Genomic DNA, 20,545 nt, shown 5'->3' with positions numbered 1-20,545 from the left:
AGCAATGGGGCAGGGATAGCTCAGTAGGTAGAGTGGTTGCCCCATGATTGGAAGGGCAGTGGTTCGACTCCACTGAACAGCTACCCTGAGGTACCCCTGAGCAAGGTAACGTCCCTACACTGAAGAAAAAAAAAAAGTTCTTTCAATTTACTTGATTTTATTGTGTACATCAGTCCCACATAATATGAATAAGTATGACTGACTTAATTTTCCACTTTGCCTCAAGTAATTAATGCTTGTCAAATCAAAGTATTTTATTTACATCAGATTACTTTAAAAAAATGTTTCATGTACATACTATTTATCTGTTACCACAATATCAATGAATTGCATAACGTCAATATATTTTAATTTTTAACACCAACTTATTTTTGATTGCCAGTGGTACGCAATGATATTGTGTAATATAAACACATTGCAATTATGCTCCTGCAACACAAATTATGGCTTTAAATCCTACTTAATTTTTACAATTTAAATATTAACTGATCATTATTGACAAAAAAGGCAAAGACTGTGAGTGCTGCTGAACAATTCACCTTTATTAAACTGTAACAGCAGTGAAAGGAGTTAGCTCCCATGAACAAAATCACATCCATATAAACTTAACACATTTTTAAAGATAGCCTGCAAAAATAACTAAAAGAAAAATTTAAAACATTTGCAAATATTTGACAAAAAACTGACCTTAGCAGCAAATAAAAGAAAGTGCTTATAGATGATCCTGTCATCTCTTACACATAACATTTATGTATTAATTACACAATTTAAAATTTAAACTAAATTAAGACTACCTGAAAAAAAAAAAAAAAGCAACACGCTTTTATGAATAAACAGATTTACACAAATATAACTTGTGTATAATTTGACAACAGTTTCAGCTTCTGTACAAGTATTTACCTGTACAAAATTTCAACTAAGTTGAGCCTTAAATGACATTGTTACATAACTAATACCAAACACCTACATGAATCTTAATCTTCCTTTTAAACATATAAGCAGGACATTAAGGTTGACTCAGAACATATTGCTAAAAATCGTCAGTAAAAATTTCTTACAACATGATACCAGAAGGAAAAATCATCCTGCATTGCAGTCACATGAGGGGAAAGCAATAAAAACATAAGCAGTATAACGTTACTGAACACAAAATGAAAAACTGCAAAGAATTGCAGAAGTGCTGTATTTGACTTCTCAATGAAACACATGGTTTTTAAAAGCAAGAACTATAGAGAGTTTAGCTCCATCCAGTTCCATGAAAACCTTCTGGAAAACGTCAAAGGTGTAGCGGAGGTCAGCAGGGTAGGCAAGGTTTAATGCACACATGAGTCCAAATAGCATTATCACAGCAAATGCTTCATTATCCAAATTTTTCACCACCCTGATGCCTGCAAGGACAACTCTTGTTCATCTGCTGAAGCTTGCTCTTTAAGAAGATAAATTCAAACAGTGGTGTCTTCAACAGTCTCATTGATGGCACGTTCTTCCATGCCCTGTAAAAAAGAAGCCATGTTAGTCATTTCATGCCAAGTAAGTAATATGACACACTGTGGAAAGTCCGAAAAAAAAAAAAAAAAAAAAAACCACACACAAGTACATACCACCTACTCCTGGATAAGCATGCCAGGGTCTTCACTGTGTAGATACACACTCCCTTGACACACTCAGCATCAACATCTTCACACTGAAATGAAATGTATGTAATTAGCATCTTCATTCAGCCCTTGTCCTTCATTTAAGTTTTATTAGTGTACTTTACATGAATGTTTTTAAAGTAAAGGCACACAAATTAATAATAGGTTTACTGGCAATTAATAATAAGTTGACAAAGTGAAGGTTAAAAAAAACAAGCAGATGTAAGAGTACAAAATTTATCATGGGAAAACATTTGAAATTCTCTACAATTATAAAGTTTCATCCAAAGAGGATCATGTTAAGTGAGTGTTAAGGCTTTATCACTTACATTATCCATTTGTGCCACAATTCTTTCCAGTATTAGTCCAAGCTCTCCTCTTCTGTTGACCAGCTTCACCAGGTTGTCCAAGTGGAGATCCAGCCGAGCCAGGAACTTTGTTTGAGGGGGGATGGTGGCAATTCTCTTAAACTCAGCGTTGATCTGAAAACATGAGCACAGAGGAATGAGTTTCAAAGGTTTAATACCTGGAAGAAGGCTGCAATCACTCATGCTGAAGAAATGGGCTGTCAAATAACAACTGTGCCTTAACCATTTTAGGCTAATACCACAAGAACACCGTGTATGAGGCAAACCTTACCTCATGGAAGTCAAATAGAGCAGGCCATCTTGCCATGAAAGCCTCCACCATTGGTGCATCATGAACAACTTCATGCCTTCTGTATGAAAAAGTCTTTTCCATCTTGAGTTTCACCAACTCTGTTACTCTTTTTTATGTCCATGTGGTGGGCTTTGACATGTCAATAGCTTGAAGAGTCCCTTTGTTTGCTACTTCTGAAACTGAGGTAAGGTTAAGAAACTCATTCCCAAACAAGGAATCCATAAACTGAAGTCTGAAACTGCCCTGAAGACCACACTGTCTCTTGACTTCAACGATGAGATCCTCAGTTGATTAAGGCGCTCCATTAGAGTGTGAGCCTTCGACAGGTTCCGTCAGCCAAAACAGTCTTTAGGACCACAGGACTCTGTAGGCAAAAAGGAATTACATATCAGAGATTCAGAAAGAATCATTTCAGTTTAGTTTTCATACAGCTATCCATACCCAATAGTCAAAGTTATAAATATCAGACATATTTCTATATGCCTTTTTAAAGTCACAATGTGGACTGATCCAGTCTTATAGTCAACAAATGGATAAGTATCAAGGAGTTCACAGAGTGAAACGAGAGTGAATATTCTTGTGGATACTGGGCTGAGCTCAAAAGCTCTGTCGTGCTCTCTGTACCAGCCACCAAGCTCTCTGACAATGTAGAATATGCTGTGGTACAATGCAGATATGGTTTTTCAGTATTCTGGCAATCCACCTGCTGCCCTTTGGGCCAGTACCATTCCCTTTCTATAAGTTATGCCCTTTAATGTCACACACTATGCAAGGTTGACCTCTAGAATGTCAGGGAATATGTACCTAATGACTTAAGATATCTCCTCTTTAAGCAAATCCACTAGAAAGGCCGATACAGCTGAGACCTCTAATTCAGACTTGCCAAGAGATGGGGAGTTTAGATGGTAAGCTATCACCATCTGATGTTTTGACTTCTGTAATCATAAAGGTAAAAATTCCACCATCACAAAAAACATTAATTTTAATTGAAAAAAGGTATTCCAGTCCAGAAGAGTACCAATCGTTCTCTCATTTTTACATAATGTTTTGAGAAGCAACTCACATATGCTCCACACAAAATAGAAAAAAAGGGGGGGGAAAGGGTCCAAATTATTGTTGGGACAATGTTGGAAAATTCACAATACATCACTTAATAAGACATACTCTGTTGAACAAACTTGTCTCCTTGTAGATATCTGCTGTATTATTTGGGCTTGACCAATAGAATAGTCAAGTAAGTGACACTTCACCTAAAACAATGACTAAGTGGAAAAATGATTTGGCATTTATGAGCACAGGTTCTTAAACCCACGTCTAAGGTGGCAGGATCCTTATTATAACTTGAGTGCGTGTAAGCAGCAAGAATTAAGGTATGGCACTGTGGCGCTCCCAGCTTCTTAAACTCTGACGGTTACAGCCAGACTAATTAGCCACTGTAGCCATAACTAGCACGAGTAACACAAACACTATTGCGCTCTCTCAGTGACGTTTTAACTTGCTAAGCCATCAAAAACGTCAGTGCTCTCTGTCACATACATAAATTCCATGTCTGACCGACAACAGCTGCTTTCTCCCGACTATGTGCAATTTGTTACTATTTTTCAGCTTTAGCCACAAAGCTAATACCAACTTTAGCTAGCACTGTAAAAAAAACACGTAGATGCATTACAGATTACTTTTCATATAGCATGAACTACAACAATTCTGTGAAAACGTACCCAACTAAAACAAATGTATTTAAATTACTTACCTTCTCAGTATGCCTGACTCAGTGCCAAAGGTTGCATGTGGCTAAACAGTCTTTCAGAATCTGGCGCTCTCCTTGTTGTTGTCTTATTGGATAAGACTCTAGGTCTTATTATCCAATCATATTTAGTTGTTGTCTTTGAATATATTGCATCATTTCCGGTTGTGGTCAAACATGATTACAATGGTTTTAGTATTCTAATTTAGTCACTTTAAATCAATGCAAGAAAAATGAGTAGTCTCAGTATTGTTTATAATCAAGTAAATGGTACTTTATTCAATCATGTAAATAAGAGAAACATGAAAGGCTTGTGCAGTATTAACTAAATTGATTTGTGCAAATTCAAAAGCCTACCAATTCCCATTTTTTCAGTGTACACACTGCTCGCGGGGCGCTGCATTGGTGGCTTGCCACTGCTTCATTGGGTGAATGGGTTAAATGCAGAGGAGTAATTTCCCTAGGGGGACTAACATATACACATTATTATTATTATTATATGGTAGCGACTCTCAAAGCAGCGCCAATAAGAAGCCAGTGATAATCAATAAGAGAATCAATGAGGAATTGAATTTATGTTATTTTCATAATGGAATCGGCCACTAAATTCTTATCAGTACCCATCTTTACTAGTGACCAAAATATGTTTCATATTATTTTATAGTTATTAGTGCTGTCAGCGTTAATCTTGTTAAAATGACGTTAACGCCATAACCACGTCAGCGCCGTCCAGCCCCCACGTACGATTTTCCACGTTAATACGGTTATGGCGTTAACGTCATTTTAACGAGATTAACACTGACAGCGCTAATAGTTATAAATGTTATCATAACTAAAAAAGTGATTTATTCCATATCAATTCAAAAACAAACGTGACTTTTATAATGTTCAAATGTGACCTCAATCAAAAGATTAACAACTAAAATCAATCCAAAGCAGAAATAAAGTTTTGCAATTTTGTGACGAGTAAGAAAAAACGAGATCTTTACATTTTAGAATCAAATCAGACGCACAGAGCAGCAGGTGGTGTGAAGTGTGAAGTTTATTGGTGTTCAGGAATGTCAGAGCACAGCGAGTCGACAACAAAGCTGCCTGAAGGGCTCTGCGGTCTGCGACAGGGGTGGACAAAATAACAGAAACAGTTTGAAACAGCTCTGCAGAACCATAAATATGTATGTGTTTAATCACCAGTAACTGAGGATAGAGTGCAGATGAGCTCCAGGAGGAGGTTTTGAGGTGTGAGCTGGTTTTGGTGAAGATCCCAGTTTGTTTCTCAGGGAAACAGAAATGACAGATTTTACTTTGTGTTACCACAAACAGAAAAAAAACGTTTTGTTTAAATAAAATACAGAAAAAAGTAAAAATGATGATTTCACATGCCAAACATGGAAGAACATAAAATCAGAATGAAACCTTCACTGCGGAGCTGTTTGTCCTTTCTGTATGATTTTATCCACCTTTCATGAACAGAAGCATTAAACACACAAATATGAAGGAAGTCGCTCCTCTTTTGGTTTCCGTACTTTTTCCCACAAATTTAAAATCAGGGTTGTTTTTTTTTTTTTTAAATACGTGTTGTATGATCCTCGATCTTCACAACCAACATCACAGGAAGTCAAACAAATGAACTGCATACTTTTAAAGTACGACACACATAATGTTACACATGTAACGAGCACAGTGAGAGTCTGAGGTGATTTTTTTTCTTTTAAGAGGAAAACGTGATTTGACCTAAACCTCAGAGCAGCGTCTGAAAAGCGAACCGTGAACCATTAAAACAACTCTTGTTGTTGAGATCCTTCGAAACGAGTCCACGTTCAGCTGGAGGGTAATGCAGAGACTTGTTAGAAATATTTGTTTTATGTTGAGCTGCCACATTATCTCTTAACAATCAAATAAATGAAAAAAGCAGAATTTAAAAGAAAAAAAAAAGCACACTGCTCAGTTTCCCCTTTTTGATTGTAATCACTTCCTTTCAGTTTTTCATGAATCGACTGTTTCGATGACAGAAACAAAAACTGTTTGTTTGTTTGTCTTTTTACAACAGAGTCTCCACAGGAAGGAGCGGATCGTTTACACGCCAAAAATTTTAGTTGATTAACAGAAGATTTATTTTATACTCACTAATTTCTATCTCAGATCTGAAGCCTGTCTGTGATTTCAGACTGAGATGTCGCAGATTTCTCATTAACTGGACGGACTTCCAGCTGGTGACAGGAAACAGAAAGTTCAACTTCCTTAAATGAGTTACAGAGTTTAATTTCAGCTAAACAAAGGTTTTTACAACCAGCACAACTCAGCTGGCTGTAAACACCTCAGTGTAACAGTTACTTGTTGGCAAATATTTAAATTTAAACCCACAGGATTTAAAATTAACTGACAGATTTCAAACTGCGGCTTCAGACGCTGGCTGATGACCTGAGTGAGAGGAAGACACTGAAGCAACGTGAAAGTCACTCTCACTTTCAGCCTGTGATGAAGAAATCTGTCCAGAGCGTCACAGAGAAAAGGAAAAACTGGTCTGAAACTGAAAACTGTCAGAGGATAACACTGTAACATTGATCGGGCTCACTCAGCAGCAGCAGAAGAAAAACAGACACAAAATTAGCAAAAACCGAATAAAACATGTTCCTCAGAAGAGCTCCGGGCGGATGAAAGCAACAGTTTCTCCTTCATGAATTTTTCATAAATATGAAACGATAACTGGTGACAGTTCTGGATGGACTCCAGGTGTTTCCCTCTTGTGATGGTCGTGTGTTTGTTGACAAAGACAAAAACAGCTACAAGTTTAACGCAAAGAAAAAACTTAAAAAAATATTTCTGAACCTTTTTTAAACAGCTGACCTCCAGCCAGCTGAGGTTGGAGCCTCAGCGGCTCTGGCAGACGGGCTCAGTTCAGCACCCACGGTTGAACTGCTGCTTTCCTGCTTCACAAGTAAAAACTAACTCAAGGCGTCTATCAACAACAAATAAAAAAAACACTACAACTCTGATGGCGGCACTGGAATGCAGGTGAAGCTCAGGACTGCGTCTCTCTCAGTATCCCAGGTCCAGCTGGATTTTGTGCTCAAAAATGGCGATTAGCAGCATTATGCAGAAGCCCAGCAGGATGCCGGCGTTCTGGAGGAGGAAGAAGCCCCAGTGGCTGAAGCCGTGGTCGCCGGCGTCATTGTGCAACATCTCAGGGACCTGAAAGAAGAAAACTGTCTGAGGCTCACAGACCCTCTGCAGAAAACAGGAACTTTTCCCATGAAGGAAATAACAGACGTTAGTTTTGATGAACGGACAATGCACCACACATCTGCTGCAGTACCTGGTTACACAGTGAGTGAGTAACTAGGAGGTAAAAAAAAAATCGAACAAGCTTTTCTAGAGTGTAGTGCAGGGCGACAGCCACGAGAGGGCGCCTTTGTTCAGGAGAAAGAAGCTCTGCTGTGTTTTCCGGAGAGCAGCTGACTGTGACACTAAACCCTCCTGCAGCTGTTTTTCAGACGTACAGACATTTATATGACGGGATTTTTACGATTTATGAGATGCCATTAAAATGATGGCAGTATCTTCATCTCAGGTTGAACTCTGTATTTTGTGTCAAGCAAAATGAACATTTTTTTATGTGGAATATTTATTTAAATTTCACAGCATTAAAAGTGAACCTCTCCCTCTGTGGATCAGGATGTCAGAGTGGATGCTCTCTTTTGATTGGCTGGAGGGTAATGCTCACTTACCATGTCCACCAGGGCCACGTACATGAAGAGCCCAGCTGTGAGGGCAAATATCCACGTGGAGATGTTCTCGGCGTAGTGTCCAATCAAAATCCCGGTGATCATGCCCAGGTAGGCCATCATGGCCGACAGCACGTTGTAAAGAATGGCCTGACGCACCGTCATGCCGGCCTTCAGGAGCACCGCAAAGTCACCTGAGAATCAGAGAAGACTGTTACTCACTCCGACTGCTGCACCTGCATGTTGGATGTGGATAAAACTTCTGATCCTGAACTAAATTAAGGATCAGACTGTGTCCAAGGACAGGATAACTAATAAATAAAACATCACAGAAACACATGAAAAGAATCAAGAGCAGGACTGTGCACAAAGACAGACGTAGGGATTGGTACCGGTGTCCAGTGCCATGATGGCACCGGTTCTGACATAAACGGTAGTAACCAGACCGAAAAGCAGCGCACATTTCGGTGCTTTATTTCGGTGCTTTTTTTTCCTGAGCTGTGATGACTTCTAGCCAATCATTTTACGTTTCCGATGATAGTAGGCGGGCCCAGGTACGTACGTTCTTTTAGAGCAGAGCTACAGATTAAAAACTGCCCAAGGTGAAGCGGTCAAAAGTCTGGCTGTACTTCGCAGCAAAAGATGCAAACTCAGCTGCCTGCAACAAGTGCTTTAAGCTGATACTGTGATACTGTCAAAGGAGGTAACACCTCGAATCTGATGAAACACCTGGCGACGCATAGCGTTTTTTTTAAAAGCCGAGAAATGCGCCGTATTTGAGACCTCACACCGAGCACATCTACTGCGGGTGTGGTGCCTGTTATCGGACCCGGAGTTAGCAACACCCCCCAAAAACTCGAAGAGGAGAGTCCTGGCCCGTAGCCCTGCCAGTGTAGCAGAAATGATGAGGATGATGATGGCAGCAGCAGCCGTTCTTCTCTGCGTGAGTAGCTTAATGTTGTTCGTGTGTAATTCACGTTGAGTAGGCTAACCACGTTATTAAATTAATGCATGTAAGGTGAACTAGCAAACACCGTCGTAGTTACATGCAGCTGTCTTCTTGTTTGATGGCAGATACTCCCTTCACCCTGGTCAAAAAGGCTAAAATGACCAAAGAAAAAGTGGAAAACAGCTAAACGTGAGAGGTTTTTGGACCAATTTTGTGTTTTTTCCATTGATTAAGCACTGCTTCCAACCAAGAGTGATACCATATATGCCCTATAGCTGCAGAAAAGGCTAACATTGTTATCTTTTTACAAAGAAAACAGCTGAACATGAGAGGTTTTTGGACCAATTTTGTGTTCTCCATTCTTTAAGCACCGGTTTGAGCACCGTTTCAAAAGTACCGGTTTGGCACCGGTATCGGATAAAACCTAAACGATACCCATCCCTAGACAGACGTGCTGCACGGGCTCGCTCTTATAGACGCCTGAGCTGGTGTTGGTTGGTTCAGCCTAGCAGCCATTGCACTGTTCCTCTTTGCCTTCTTGCATTAAAGATCGTGCAGTTTGTGGTGTATTTTCAGGTGGTTGAATAAGTGAGCTGTGTTGTGTTTGCAGAAAGAAACGAGCTCTTCACCTTCTGCTGTTCCACACATTTAAACCTTGTCTGTCTCTTACTGTGGTGTTACTGCTTTAAAATAACTGCACGACGCAGGAATCAGCTGCGACCAACACATGCAGGCAGTGAATTACGGAGTGCCTGATTCTTGATTTTGATTTCATGACAAAATAAACATGCAGTGACCTCCCAGTGAAAGGTTTCCATATTTAAATGAACAGATGTTTAAAAGTTTAAATATTGAACTGAAAGAAGTAAATTTTTTAATTCTTTCAAAGCCAATATCTCTTTATTCCACTGCAATAATAAAGTACTTTATGTAGGTAAGACTGGGGCTTACAGAGAAAATGTTCCACTGAGATAAGATGAAAAAGTCTCACCCAGCTCATGAGGCAGCTCGTGGCAGAAAACAGCCACAGACGTGCTGAGACCGCTGGACAGACCCTCAGTGAAAGCAGCGCCTGCAAAAAGAGAAATCCAAATATTAGAAACCATCAGCAGCAAGAGGCAAACATCAGCATGAAAATGCACATCTTACATGTCACTGTTTACCATGGCTGAGGGTGAATCCTCGTGATGTTTAACTTTAATCACCACAGTTTGTTCTAACATTACTAAGTCTGCCGTCAGTGGTCAAGTATGTTAAATATGCTGTGCACCAATTTTCTAACCTATTCTGTGAAGATGATTTCTGTGCACAGAACTGACGCTTCATCCCGTAACTCTCTCATGTTTCTACTTTCTCCACTCCGATCAGTTTCAACCAATCTCACTTCCAGACTTAAAACTGTTGAGAAGTTTAAACCCACTAATTACGACATCTGTCCCTTCAGAGTCTTCAAAGAGACCTTTGGACCAAAGCCACAATTTTTCATCTGAAGTTCTGGAGCTTTGTTGAGATTCTTCAGTCTGGTTTGAAATGACATCACAACTCTGCATCTTTTGAGTATTGCTGATGTGAGTCATTCATTGTACGACTTGTGAATCATGAAACGTTGATTTCCCGTCTTTTGGTATCCGTGGTATCACCCTGAATATGTTCAGCTCATATCTGACTAACAGCTTGTTTTCCATCAGCGTTCTGAAACAGCTGCTTCGATCTGCGGCGTTCCACACGGATCCATTTTAGGCCCCGCCCCCTTTTCACTATACATGCTGTCCCTTGGGTCCATATTGTATTGCCTATCACTGCAGACCACGCCCACTTACACCTGCCTCTGAAATCAGACACTGACTGGTTCCTTAAGCTGAGGTTAAAGAATTTCATCCCCATCAGTGACAACAAAACCAAATATTTAGTTTTTAACACCCTCACAAATATAATTTTATCTCTCTCCTGCAGACAAATATCCAACTGATGACTTGTTGAATGGTCACTTCCTGTGGTGACATGACAAACTCTCTCAGCGCCATGTTTAGTCACGTTAAACCAACCCTGCTGGGCTCTGATTGGTTAGAAACTGGTGTGTTTGCTGTTAAACTAGTTCAAGACAAAAAACTGAAGCTAAAGAGGAAGTGAGATCACGGGTTGTGACCTTCTACTCACCGATAGCGAGGCCGTCGCTGAAGTTGTGCAGTCCGTCTCCCATGATGACCATCCAGGCCAGCGTGGCCACTCCGGCCTCCTGGAAGTGCTGCTCTGAGTAGGAGTGGGAGTGGCTGTGCGGGTGGTGGTTCTGAGAGTGGTGGTGGTGCAGGATGTGATGGTAGTCGTGGTGGTGGTGGTGCCTGCTGTCCGTCTGGCCAACCGTGTCATGGAAGTGGGAGTGGCATTTGTTCTCGCAGTCCTCGTCGGTGTAGTTAGCGGCGCCCCCCGACGCTCGGCCGTAAGCCTGCGGCGAAACGACGGACACCTGCGGCGCCAGCATCACCTGCTCCTCCTCCGCCACGCTGCTGCCGTGCAGGCTGCTCGAGTGGTCGCCAAACGTGCTGGCGCCGTTAGTCTCCACATCTGGAGACACAATATGGAGATCTGGTCAGGTTAGGCCGGGAGGTCGACCTCCGCCTGCGCCGTTTCAGAGGTCAGAGCTCTGTTCTCTATGGTGGATCGAGCTGCAGCTCTTAAAGCCTTCACCAATCCGCTACACGCCAAACGTGACATCACAGTTGTTAATATGCACCAAGCTGACACAAGCCTTCATACAGAAACACATCTCAGCTCTCGGCTCGAGTGACGCTCGGCTTCACTTTGAGCCAAATCCTCAGTTGTTGAACAAAACGTGAAATAATTCACCGACTTTGTTTCGTTTCGTCTCTCACCTTCACTCGGCTTCACGCTGTTCTCCTCCAGCGCCGGCTGTTTCTCTGGATCCGCGTTCTCGTTCTGATCACACTTCTTCTGGATCTGCGTGGAGTTCGTACAAACTCATCAACATCAACATGAAAGGACCAGTTTACAGTTTCCTGACAGCAGCACGAAGGTTTGTAGGCCAGAATACTTATTACCATGAATGCTTAAACGCCTTCATTTTACCTCCATTTTTGTTCTTACTGTTAAGTCAGACACCAATTTCTCAACAAAAAAACCCATGAGATGAGAAATAAATATTTCCTTTAAGAGTGAACAATCAGAAAAGAAAATCAACGTGTTAAAAAGAGTTATTGTTTCCAGTTTTTAAGAATTTGTAGCTGCGGTGTGCAAAGTGTCACAATTAACTCTCTGTCATAGAAATGAACAGAGAAGGAAAACTGATTCTAAATCAGACAGTTTGTGTCCGACTGCATCTTTGCAAAGCGTAAACAGAGGACGCGTCGATTTTTCATGATGTTTGAAAAAATAAAAAACTGCAAAGTCACGTTGAAACCAAACACGGGCGGCGATCTGCAGCCACGCAGGGGGAGCAGACTTCAGAAACTCACTCAGCTGAAAAAAGGCGAAGACAGCAAAATATGTTCCTCGGAGCCAAACCTCAAAGTGTTTGAGCTGAGTCGGGGATTTTTGTGAAAAACTGAAATTTTGAGGTGTTTGTGTTCATCCAATTTCATGGCAGAAGGCTGCGCTGCACACTGCATGTAAACTATGTGATCAAAGAGCTTTTTTAATGAAATCTCCCACACGTCTATGAAGCTGTCTCAAAGATCTGTGCAAAGCCCCAAAGAAAGATCCTTTACTTTGACATCAGGATGTTTGGATTCTGCAGCTGATGTTTGTCAAACAGGCCGTCGTGAGCTGTCTGTGTGGAGGTCTGCCTGTAAGACTGTGACTGTACGATGCTCTGTTCTGACCTTTGGTTATTAATTGAGGGCTTTAAAGTAACTAAATTCTAAGCAAGAGCGGGCTGTATGGTGTGACTCAGGTCTCAGTGTGTTAAACAGTCAGTTTAACAGTTTGTCTGCACGAACAACAGGAATCAGGAGTGTTAAACGTCATTCTGACTGTTAGAGAAACTCGCCGTCTCTGACCTTCTGTTTCTTCTCCTTGTACATTTTTCCGAGCGTCAGGAAGTGCTCGATGAGAAACATGAAGTAGACTCCACTCAGAGCCGTCAGGCCCTTCCACACCGCGTCCAGGTTCTCCTCGTGCTCGTCGTGGTGGTGGTGGTGTCCCGTCATCGCTGCGTCGTCGTGGTGGTGATGGTGGCCTCCCTGAGACTGATCACACAGCGTTAGCTTAGCTTAGCATAAGTATGTGACACAGGGGGAGCAGCAAGAACTAAATATTTAGACTGAAAGTATCTCATGTATGTGGAGTAAATATGAAGCTGCTACCAGCAACCCGTCTGAATGTTTACAGACCGATGATGATGATGATGAAGCTCTTTATTATCAGAAAAAAAGCAAACAGACAGAAAAACTGTCACAAATCTTTCTGTAAACGGTTACAAAATGTTCTTTATCTGACTGTTCTTAAAAAAATAATTTAAAGTTGTGATTGTTGTGATCTTTGAATGCACATGATGTCACACACATGACATATGATCCTCACTTAGTGGAGTCTGCGTGTCTATGAATGTGTAAACATGTTGCAATGGCCGCTTCCCTTTTGTCCACATCACTCTTGAACAAGACGTTTACAGTCTCAGTGAGTTTTAACTGGAAAAATGAAGAATATGATAAAATAATAGAATAATTAGAGGCTGATCAATCAGTTGGCTGCTGATTAGAATCAGAGTCCTGATCTACCTGATAGATCATTGATTACAAATCTCTGTTTAGTGTGAGAATCTCACAGTTTGGTTTTAGAGCTCGACAAAGAGTCAAATTTGATAAAAAAAAGGATTCAAACACACTCGCTTCACCTCACTGCTGCATTCGATTTATAAACATGCAGCTAAGCAGCATCTCTGTCTGCTGGCTCGCTCTCTGCTGTTCAACAGCTGAAGTCATTGATCACTTTAACTTGAGAGCATGAACATCACGTGTTGTACGACTTCCTGTGTGTCAGGTGGTCGCGCTCTGCAGGGACTCACGTGGGGGATGAGGTGCAGGAATGCGTCGCCGCTCAGCGTGCCCACGGCCAGCGCCACCAGGAAGCTGAGGAGGAACTTGAAGAAAACTTTGTTCATGAGCGGGATGAGGACGACGCCGAGCAGAGACAGCAGGCTGATGATGGTGATGGAGAGGAACCCGCCGACCCACGCTGCAACACAAACGCAAGCTTCAGAAACATCATTAAAACGCTGCTGACAGAAAGGAACGCACCGTCTCTGCTTCCAGAACACGACGCTGTGATTCTTCAACTTCAGGCAGAAACTCAGTGCCGACCCAGAGCGATCCCTCTGAGAGTCATGACCTCAGACTGGTTTCACTCTGCTGAGCGGGGCAGCACAGAGGCGGCCCACGAGCAGTCGCAGTCTGTAGTGTCCTCACTGTATTTTTGTTATCTTTGATCATTTATTCGTTCTTTTCCTGATGAACTCTACAGGTCGTCCATGTCCAGCAACAGTAACTGCAGACTGCTGGACGGACACGTTCAAGAGCATAAATTTCACTTTAAAGATGCCAATTCTCACCCGACACGAGCCTGCAAATGGAGCTGCTCGATAAATAATCAGTTTTAGTTTGATTCATCTGCAGCGTCTGACACCATTCATCAGTCTGGCAGTGCTGTCACATTATTTTCATCATACTGTCAGACATTTCACAATTAAATTTACAGACTACATGTCGTCATCCTTCCTACGATTACTACACAGCTGTGGCTTCCTGAACACATCAGCAGCTTCTCTGACCTCAGCGAACGCTTCACAACTTCCACTAACTGGATGTGTTTATGTTCAAGCTCAGTCTCAGCACTGACAGCGCCGAGTGTTTGTACACTGAGGTCAGTCATTACAACATCCCCTCCCAGCAACATCAAACCTCCTGCTAAGAACCTTCAGAGTTATTTTTCACCAGGGTTTCTTTTACTGTCAGCTGATGTCAGCCTCAGTCTCCTCAGACCGTCTTCATATCGACTAACTGTACTGCAGACTTTAGTTTATACATGTGCTTTTATAAACATGTGCTTGAACGCGTTTGTGTTTTAGAATATGTTCAGTTCTTTATGTTTTTATCCAAACTGTGAAATGCTTTATAACTGCATTTTAAAAAGTGTGATACAAATACCATGTTTACATTTCATATTAGCAGTATAATTATTATTATTATTAATACCATTTTTGCAAAAAGTGATCTGAGATTAACTTTCCTCCCACACTGGGTGGGGAGGTTTAGGTGGTGCAGACTGCTCACATTAAACTTACCTGTGGTGATGTTTCTGTTGTTCTCCCCGCCCATGTGCTCACTGTGGTCGTGGTCAGAGTGGTTGTGGTCTCCATGGTGACCGTGAGCATGCTTGTGATGCTTATGCTCTAAAAACAGGAAGAAGGAAAGATGAAAATCAGAAGTTATTACTTCATTCTTACAAATTCAAAGAGCCGTAAAGCTGAGGTCAGAGGACGGGACACTGTGACACACAGAGTGTAACTGGTTTAAACTGGTTCAGCAGATTAAACACTGCAGGTTTACACTCAACACAAACACACTGATGATGATGATGATGATAAGCAAACACTTCATCTAAAAATACAAAATGCTTCGATCCTCAGTCGGTGGCAACATTTCCCAAACACTCAGATCTGTTTTTTCCAGCTGATCAGCAACAAAAAAACTGTGAAAACCATCAAATCAAATATCAGGATCAAAATATCCAGATTACAGCAATCAGACCACAAAGTCAGAGTCTGACAGCAGTAATCAGCTGTAGTCCTGCCGCCTGAGGGGTTTAATCCTGGTGGGAACTTTCCTCAGATGTTCGAAGGCCTGGAGACAGACGGAGCTGCACTGGGAGCAAAACTATTTTAATTTGAATGCAGTTTGTAATATTGGCTCCAAATGTTTGGTGATAACACAAAGACCGTCCTGCATTTTGTTCCTGCGTGACGCTCGTTTTGGTCCTTCAGTGTTCCTTCTTTTCTTTCCTTCCAACCAGCCGTTCACTTCACATTCAGTTGTTATTTCCAGTTAACTCATCGCTGTCCTTTACCCTTGGAGTCATAATAGAGGCCCAACCCCTGACCAGATGAACCTGTCCTCCACCACCTCCACCTCGTTTTTATTTGGTTTCATTTGAATTATAGTGAAGGTTGAAGAAACTGCCTGTAAAGGGTCCCGTGTTAAAGTTCAGTAACAGCACGTTTGTTAAAGAATAGCTGTGTTAAATAATCGATTTACCAAAATGACTCTGATTGGTGATGTGACTGAGCAGCCAGGACAGAGTCAGCACTCTCTGAAGTTAAACACACACACGTTCACTGTCACACTCGGAATATGTTGTTCAGGGTGCAGCGAGCGATTCATGCAACAGGAATGTGATTTTACCAGAAGATCAAACAAAATACCGCAAACGTTGAGCCAGGTTCACCGCTCAGCCCAACAGCTTCAAACAAAGAGCAGCTAAAGTCTGCTTAAAGAAGACGTCAGTCATTAGATTTTACAGCAGAGGCAATAAAATCTCGACTGAACAAAAAATTAAATGGTCGTTTTTCTTATTCTGCTTTTTGCTTTCTTATTATTTCTCTGGTATAAAATAACACTGAAGTGATGATCAGCAGCTGCAGACATTTTCCTGGACATACTGATGAGGAGTTTTGGTCCTACCTCTCGCCCCGTGTGCCGAGGCGTCTCCGTGCCGCACGCACGCTCCTCCATCGATCTGATTGAGGAGGGCGGGGCAAAGAAAGCTGAAGTCGCTGAGCGTGACGCCCGCCTCCTGAGACATCCCGTGTGAGGAGAGGATGAAGGAGGCGTTCAGACACTAGAGTGAAAAAGATTAAACAACAACACTGAGTAAAGACAGATTTAAAGAGACGAAGACCACAGAGGTGCACACAGGTTGCAAAGCGGCTTGCAGATACAGAAGAAACGCAGGATTAAAGCAGTTTGAAGAAAACACCTGATAAGAGATTTGATTTCTCACGTGTACGAGTACAAACATCTCGGCTGACATCAGCTGATTTGCTGACTGCAGCTGAGCCAGAAACCAGTGTCGTACCTCTGAACTGTTCTGGCCGTGGAGATGATCCTGATCACCGTCATGATCATGCTCACTGTCGCTGCTTGTGGTTGCCTGTGTCTGGCTCTCGGTGACGGCAGTCCTGGTTGTTTCTTCCCCTGACGGTCGTCCCTGGCTTCCATCTTGTTGTTTCACCACGAGCTGAGCTCTGTATGTCACTGTGGTGCCGACCTCCTGAGCCGCCGCCGCCGCCACTGTGGTTTTCTTGTCATAGAGGTTTAGACGACTATCTGGATCCTCGCTTTTCTTTCCCACGGCACCGTCGTGGTTGTCGGGGGTCTCTGGAAACTTCTGGGGCTGTGAAAGGTGTTTTAGGTGATCAGAATTGCTTTCATGGGGATGGTGGTGATGGTGGTGGCCTTTGTGGTGGTGGTGGTGATGGTGTCCGGGTTGCTCGTGATGCTGCACCATAACAGTCCTCGTGCGATCCAGCCCAACGCTCTGAAGGAGGCGCTTTAACCCGGCCAGAGAGATGGTGCCGTTTTCTCCATATCTGTCAGATTTAATTGAACAGAACGATTAAACATGGCGCAGTAACACGGTGTCTGTGGGACCTTTAAAATAACAATTTCATGTAAATTTAGACAACAGAAAAGTATAAAAGATGTGCAGGCCTGCAGGTGTGTGTGTAAATCTATGCAATCAGCAGTTAGTGTATATGTGAGAGTGAGGCCTGCAGCCACACGTGCAGCTAACACGCAGACTCGATGGCTTTAGCTGCTGACTAACAAACCAGCTGCTGGACTAGCTCCACCTGTCTCACTGCCAGGAGCTCACCTGTTGAACAGAGCCTCCAGGTGTTCCCTCCGACTCTGCTCGGCTCTCTGGGCGTCGACGACAGAGGACAGTAAACGCACCGCGCTGTTGGTTTCCATCGTGGACTCGCTGCAGTCTGTAACGGCGCCTAATGAGTCGCCGCTCACGGCGATGAGAAACATCAGCACCAGAACTGCACTCATCTCCTCTTCTTCCTGTGGAAAAAACACAGATGTTAGATATGTTGACATGTCAACAAGAGAAAACGCCAAGAGTGAAACTATTACATTTGTTTTATTCTTGGACTCAATTACAGTCCTTGTGTAATCGTATCTTATCCTGGGCCTTGGTGCAGCACCTCTATTCATCCTCTTCCACAAACTGTTATTAGCCCCTCCCACCTAAAGCCAAAATTCTTCTGATTGGCTGCCCCTCGTACACTGGAGAGCTGAGCAGTAGATGAAACTGAATGTTTTTAATGACTGATTATTGATGAAATTTCCCAAAAGATGTTTGATTTATTCTATAGACCGAGCGATGAAACATGGGGCATCATTTGGGAACATTAACTAATTAACACTGGATCATAAACAAAAAATTAACTCCAACATTGAAACTGTAAGATTCTGCTGCTACTAGTATACTGTACTATTGTATATATAGATATAAATTTCTTCTCCCTTGTATACTGTATATTTTCTTCGATTGATGCACAGTATTGTTGTTCTTAGCTATGCTGCCTTGTCCACTTTGCTGCAGTAACAATGTGAATTTCCCATCTCTGAGACTAATAGAGTCTGTCTCATATTATCTGAACAGATTTCCAATTCACTCATTATCTGAAGGAACTTTCATCCTTCTCTGAACTACATTTGCTTTAGCTAGGTTTAACTAGGTCGCAGTTTTAAAATGCCCCCCCACGGATAACTGATAAAAACAACCCTTATTACATATTTATATTGCCTATTTATATGTAATATCTACACTTAAAACCTAATATTAAAACAGTAACTTAACCTCTTTGCATACCTCTAAGTGGATTAGTTTTCATCAAAAATCTATGGACTGTATCTCCTGACTCAAGAAACACTCCTGCTCCATCTGCTTTACTCTAATTACCAATGTAACTGAAATCGTAGCCCAGCTGCTGTCTTTACCTCAGGTTCATGGAGTTAAAGACAGCAGGAGATAACTGTGAATGATGATGATAATAATAATGATAGATACCTGGTTTATATTAGATAAATAAAAAATAAAATGAATATATTTTAAAAGCAAAGAAAAACAAAAACAAAAAAAACAGCTCCAGCACTCATCACAGGATACTAATGAAGGATCTATAATCACGAATGCGTGGTAATTTCCCCACAGCCTATAGGTGACGCCATTCTCAAGTATAACCATATAAAAAGAAATCACAGAAATTCCCCAGCTTACTCAGTCATGTTTCTCTGTATTACTATTTAAAGGATTCACCATTTCACCCTCTAAACAAACTGAGACTCTGCTTTTCTGAGGAAGTGAAAACAGTTTACTGAGTCAAAGGGAATTTTAGTGCTCACTACAACATTACTGCTTAAATGTCCTCACTACCTCAAGTATTACAAGAACTTGCAGTCGAGACTCACCCAGTAAGTAACTACAGATGGAACAGATGCGCGCCACAGTTACAGTGAATAAACGACACAATAGAAACATGATTAAACACCGGCAGCCCACCGCGGTGTTCACAAAGTGACAGATGGAAACTGCACAGCAGATGAGATCACTGTGCAGAAAAAAGGTTTCCTCTAAGCCGATCTAAGCAGCAGCTTATAAAGAATTTAATCACAATAAACTTAAAGTAGGCGTCCTTTGACGTGAGGAGAAATGTTTAAATTAGACGTTTTCTGAATGGAATTTGGTGTGCCGTTCGTCCAAGTTAGCGGATGCTGGTTTGGATTATTGGGAAGTTAGCTTAAAATAAGAAACCGATCGTATTGGTACTAATGTATACGAGTGTGCGGTGTTCAATTTTAACGATGAGTGACGATATCACTCACACAGGCGCTCACCTCCTCCCCTTTAAACGGTGGTTTAGCCGGTTAGCTACGCTGCTACCCCCGGTTAGTTCGTTAAATTTCTCGGAGGATGCTCAAAGACGATATCTGCCAGGTGACCCGGGCCAGGCTCGGGCCTTGTGCTGCCGAGGCTCGGCCGCTCCAACGGAGCTAATAAAACATACAAAATCCATTCCCGGTGGTACGAGCAGCCACGCGTGGCTGCATTTGACCCGAAACACAAACTGGCACTGGAGGTAAACAGTAACACGTTGGGTTTGTGCGCTCCGCACCAGCCGTGTGCCGTGTGCACAAAGACGACAACCCGGAAATCAGCACCAGCTCCTGCCACCACCGCGCGGAGCGGAGCGGACCGGCCGTGCTGAGGCTCCCGGCGGCCGCAGAGAGGTTTTAAACGAGCCTTTTAATGACCGAAACCACTTACAATGAGCCCTTGTGCTGCTTTTACCCTCTGCGGGGATAAATGAACGGTTCACGGTGCCGCTCTGTCCTCTTCGGTCCGGTAACTGCGGCTGATGGATGCGTTACCTTCACGGGCTGCCGGAAATCTGAGCATACAAAGGACGGGGCAGAAGGAGGGAAACGAAAGGTGATTAGCATAACTAGAAACTGAGCACGCTACCATCACAAAAATAGATCTGACCTCTATGTTTCAATTTAACTTGAATGTTTTACAAAAAGAAAGGTTTTGCACATATTTTTACCAAAAAGCATAGCATCAGTAGTCTGATAAATGGAGCCACCAATACATCGATTAGTTATATAGTCATTTTTTTAAACAATCAGCTACAAAAAAGGAGTTGAAGAAACAGAAATATACACAAAAGCTACTATATTGCTTTACAAAACAATAAATTTAAATATATTATCACAATGGCTATTATATAAAAGATATAGCACAAATTAACAGGACC

At 42.1% G+C, this 20,545-nt stretch overlaps 1 protein-coding gene across 3 annotated transcripts; it reads right to left on the bottom strand.

The window, feature by feature from the left end:
- Nucleotides 1-5,053: 5,053 nt before the first annotated feature.
- Nucleotides 5,054-20,178, bottom strand: slc39a6 (solute carrier family 39 member 6). 3 transcript variants are annotated; one of them, XM_063462247.1, is made up of 12 exons: nt 20,056-20,178; nt 17,593-17,786; nt 16,795-17,308; nt 16,401-16,557; nt 15,005-15,112; nt 13,730-13,899; nt 12,723-12,911; nt 11,580-11,664; nt 10,867-11,271; nt 9,701-9,781; nt 7,764-7,954; nt 5,054-7,227 (listed from the first exon to the last, which is right to left on the bottom strand). In XM_063462247.1, the coding sequence occupies exons 2-12, from the start codon at nt 17,772-17,774 to the stop codon at nt 7,075-7,077; spliced, it is 2,235 nt and encodes a 744-aa protein (XP_063318317.1). In that variant the 5' UTR covers nt 17,775-17,786; nt 20,056-20,178; the 3' UTR covers nt 5,054-7,074. The 3 variants fall into 3 exon arrangements, with proteins under 3 accessions (XP_063318317.1, XP_063318319.1, XP_063318318.1); XM_063462249.1 differs by lacking the exon at nt 20,056-20,178 and adding an exon at nt 19,614-19,969; XM_063462248.1 differs by lacking the exon at nt 20,056-20,178 and adding an exon at nt 19,626-19,969.
- Between the last annotated feature and the right edge of the window lie 367 nt (nt 20,179-20,545).

Source organism: Pelmatolapia mariae, linkage group LG18, assembly GCF_036321145.2.
Source record: "Pelmatolapia mariae isolate MD_Pm_ZW linkage group LG18, Pm_UMD_F_2, whole genome shotgun sequence".
NCBI lineage: Eukaryota > Metazoa > Chordata > Actinopteri > Cichliformes > Cichlidae > Pelmatolapia > Pelmatolapia mariae.
This window is presented reverse-complemented; position numbering and strand designations above follow the sequence as displayed.

Excerpts from the sequence above, each read along its gene's own strand:
- slc39a6 (XM_063462247.1), bottom strand. The coding sequence starts at position 17,774 with ATGAGTGCAGTTCTGGTGCTGATGTTTCTCATCGCCGTGAGCGGCGAC. Across the intron at positions 11,665-12,722 it reads ACAAGGAGAAGAAACAGAAG|ATCCAGAAGAAGTGTGATCA; the intron begins GTCAGAGACGGC and ends AACTCCACGCAG. Across the intron at positions 11,272-11,579 it reads CAGCGTGAAGCCGAGTGAAG|ATGTGGAGACTAACGGCGCC; the intron begins GTGAGAGACGAA and ends TTGTGTCTCCAG.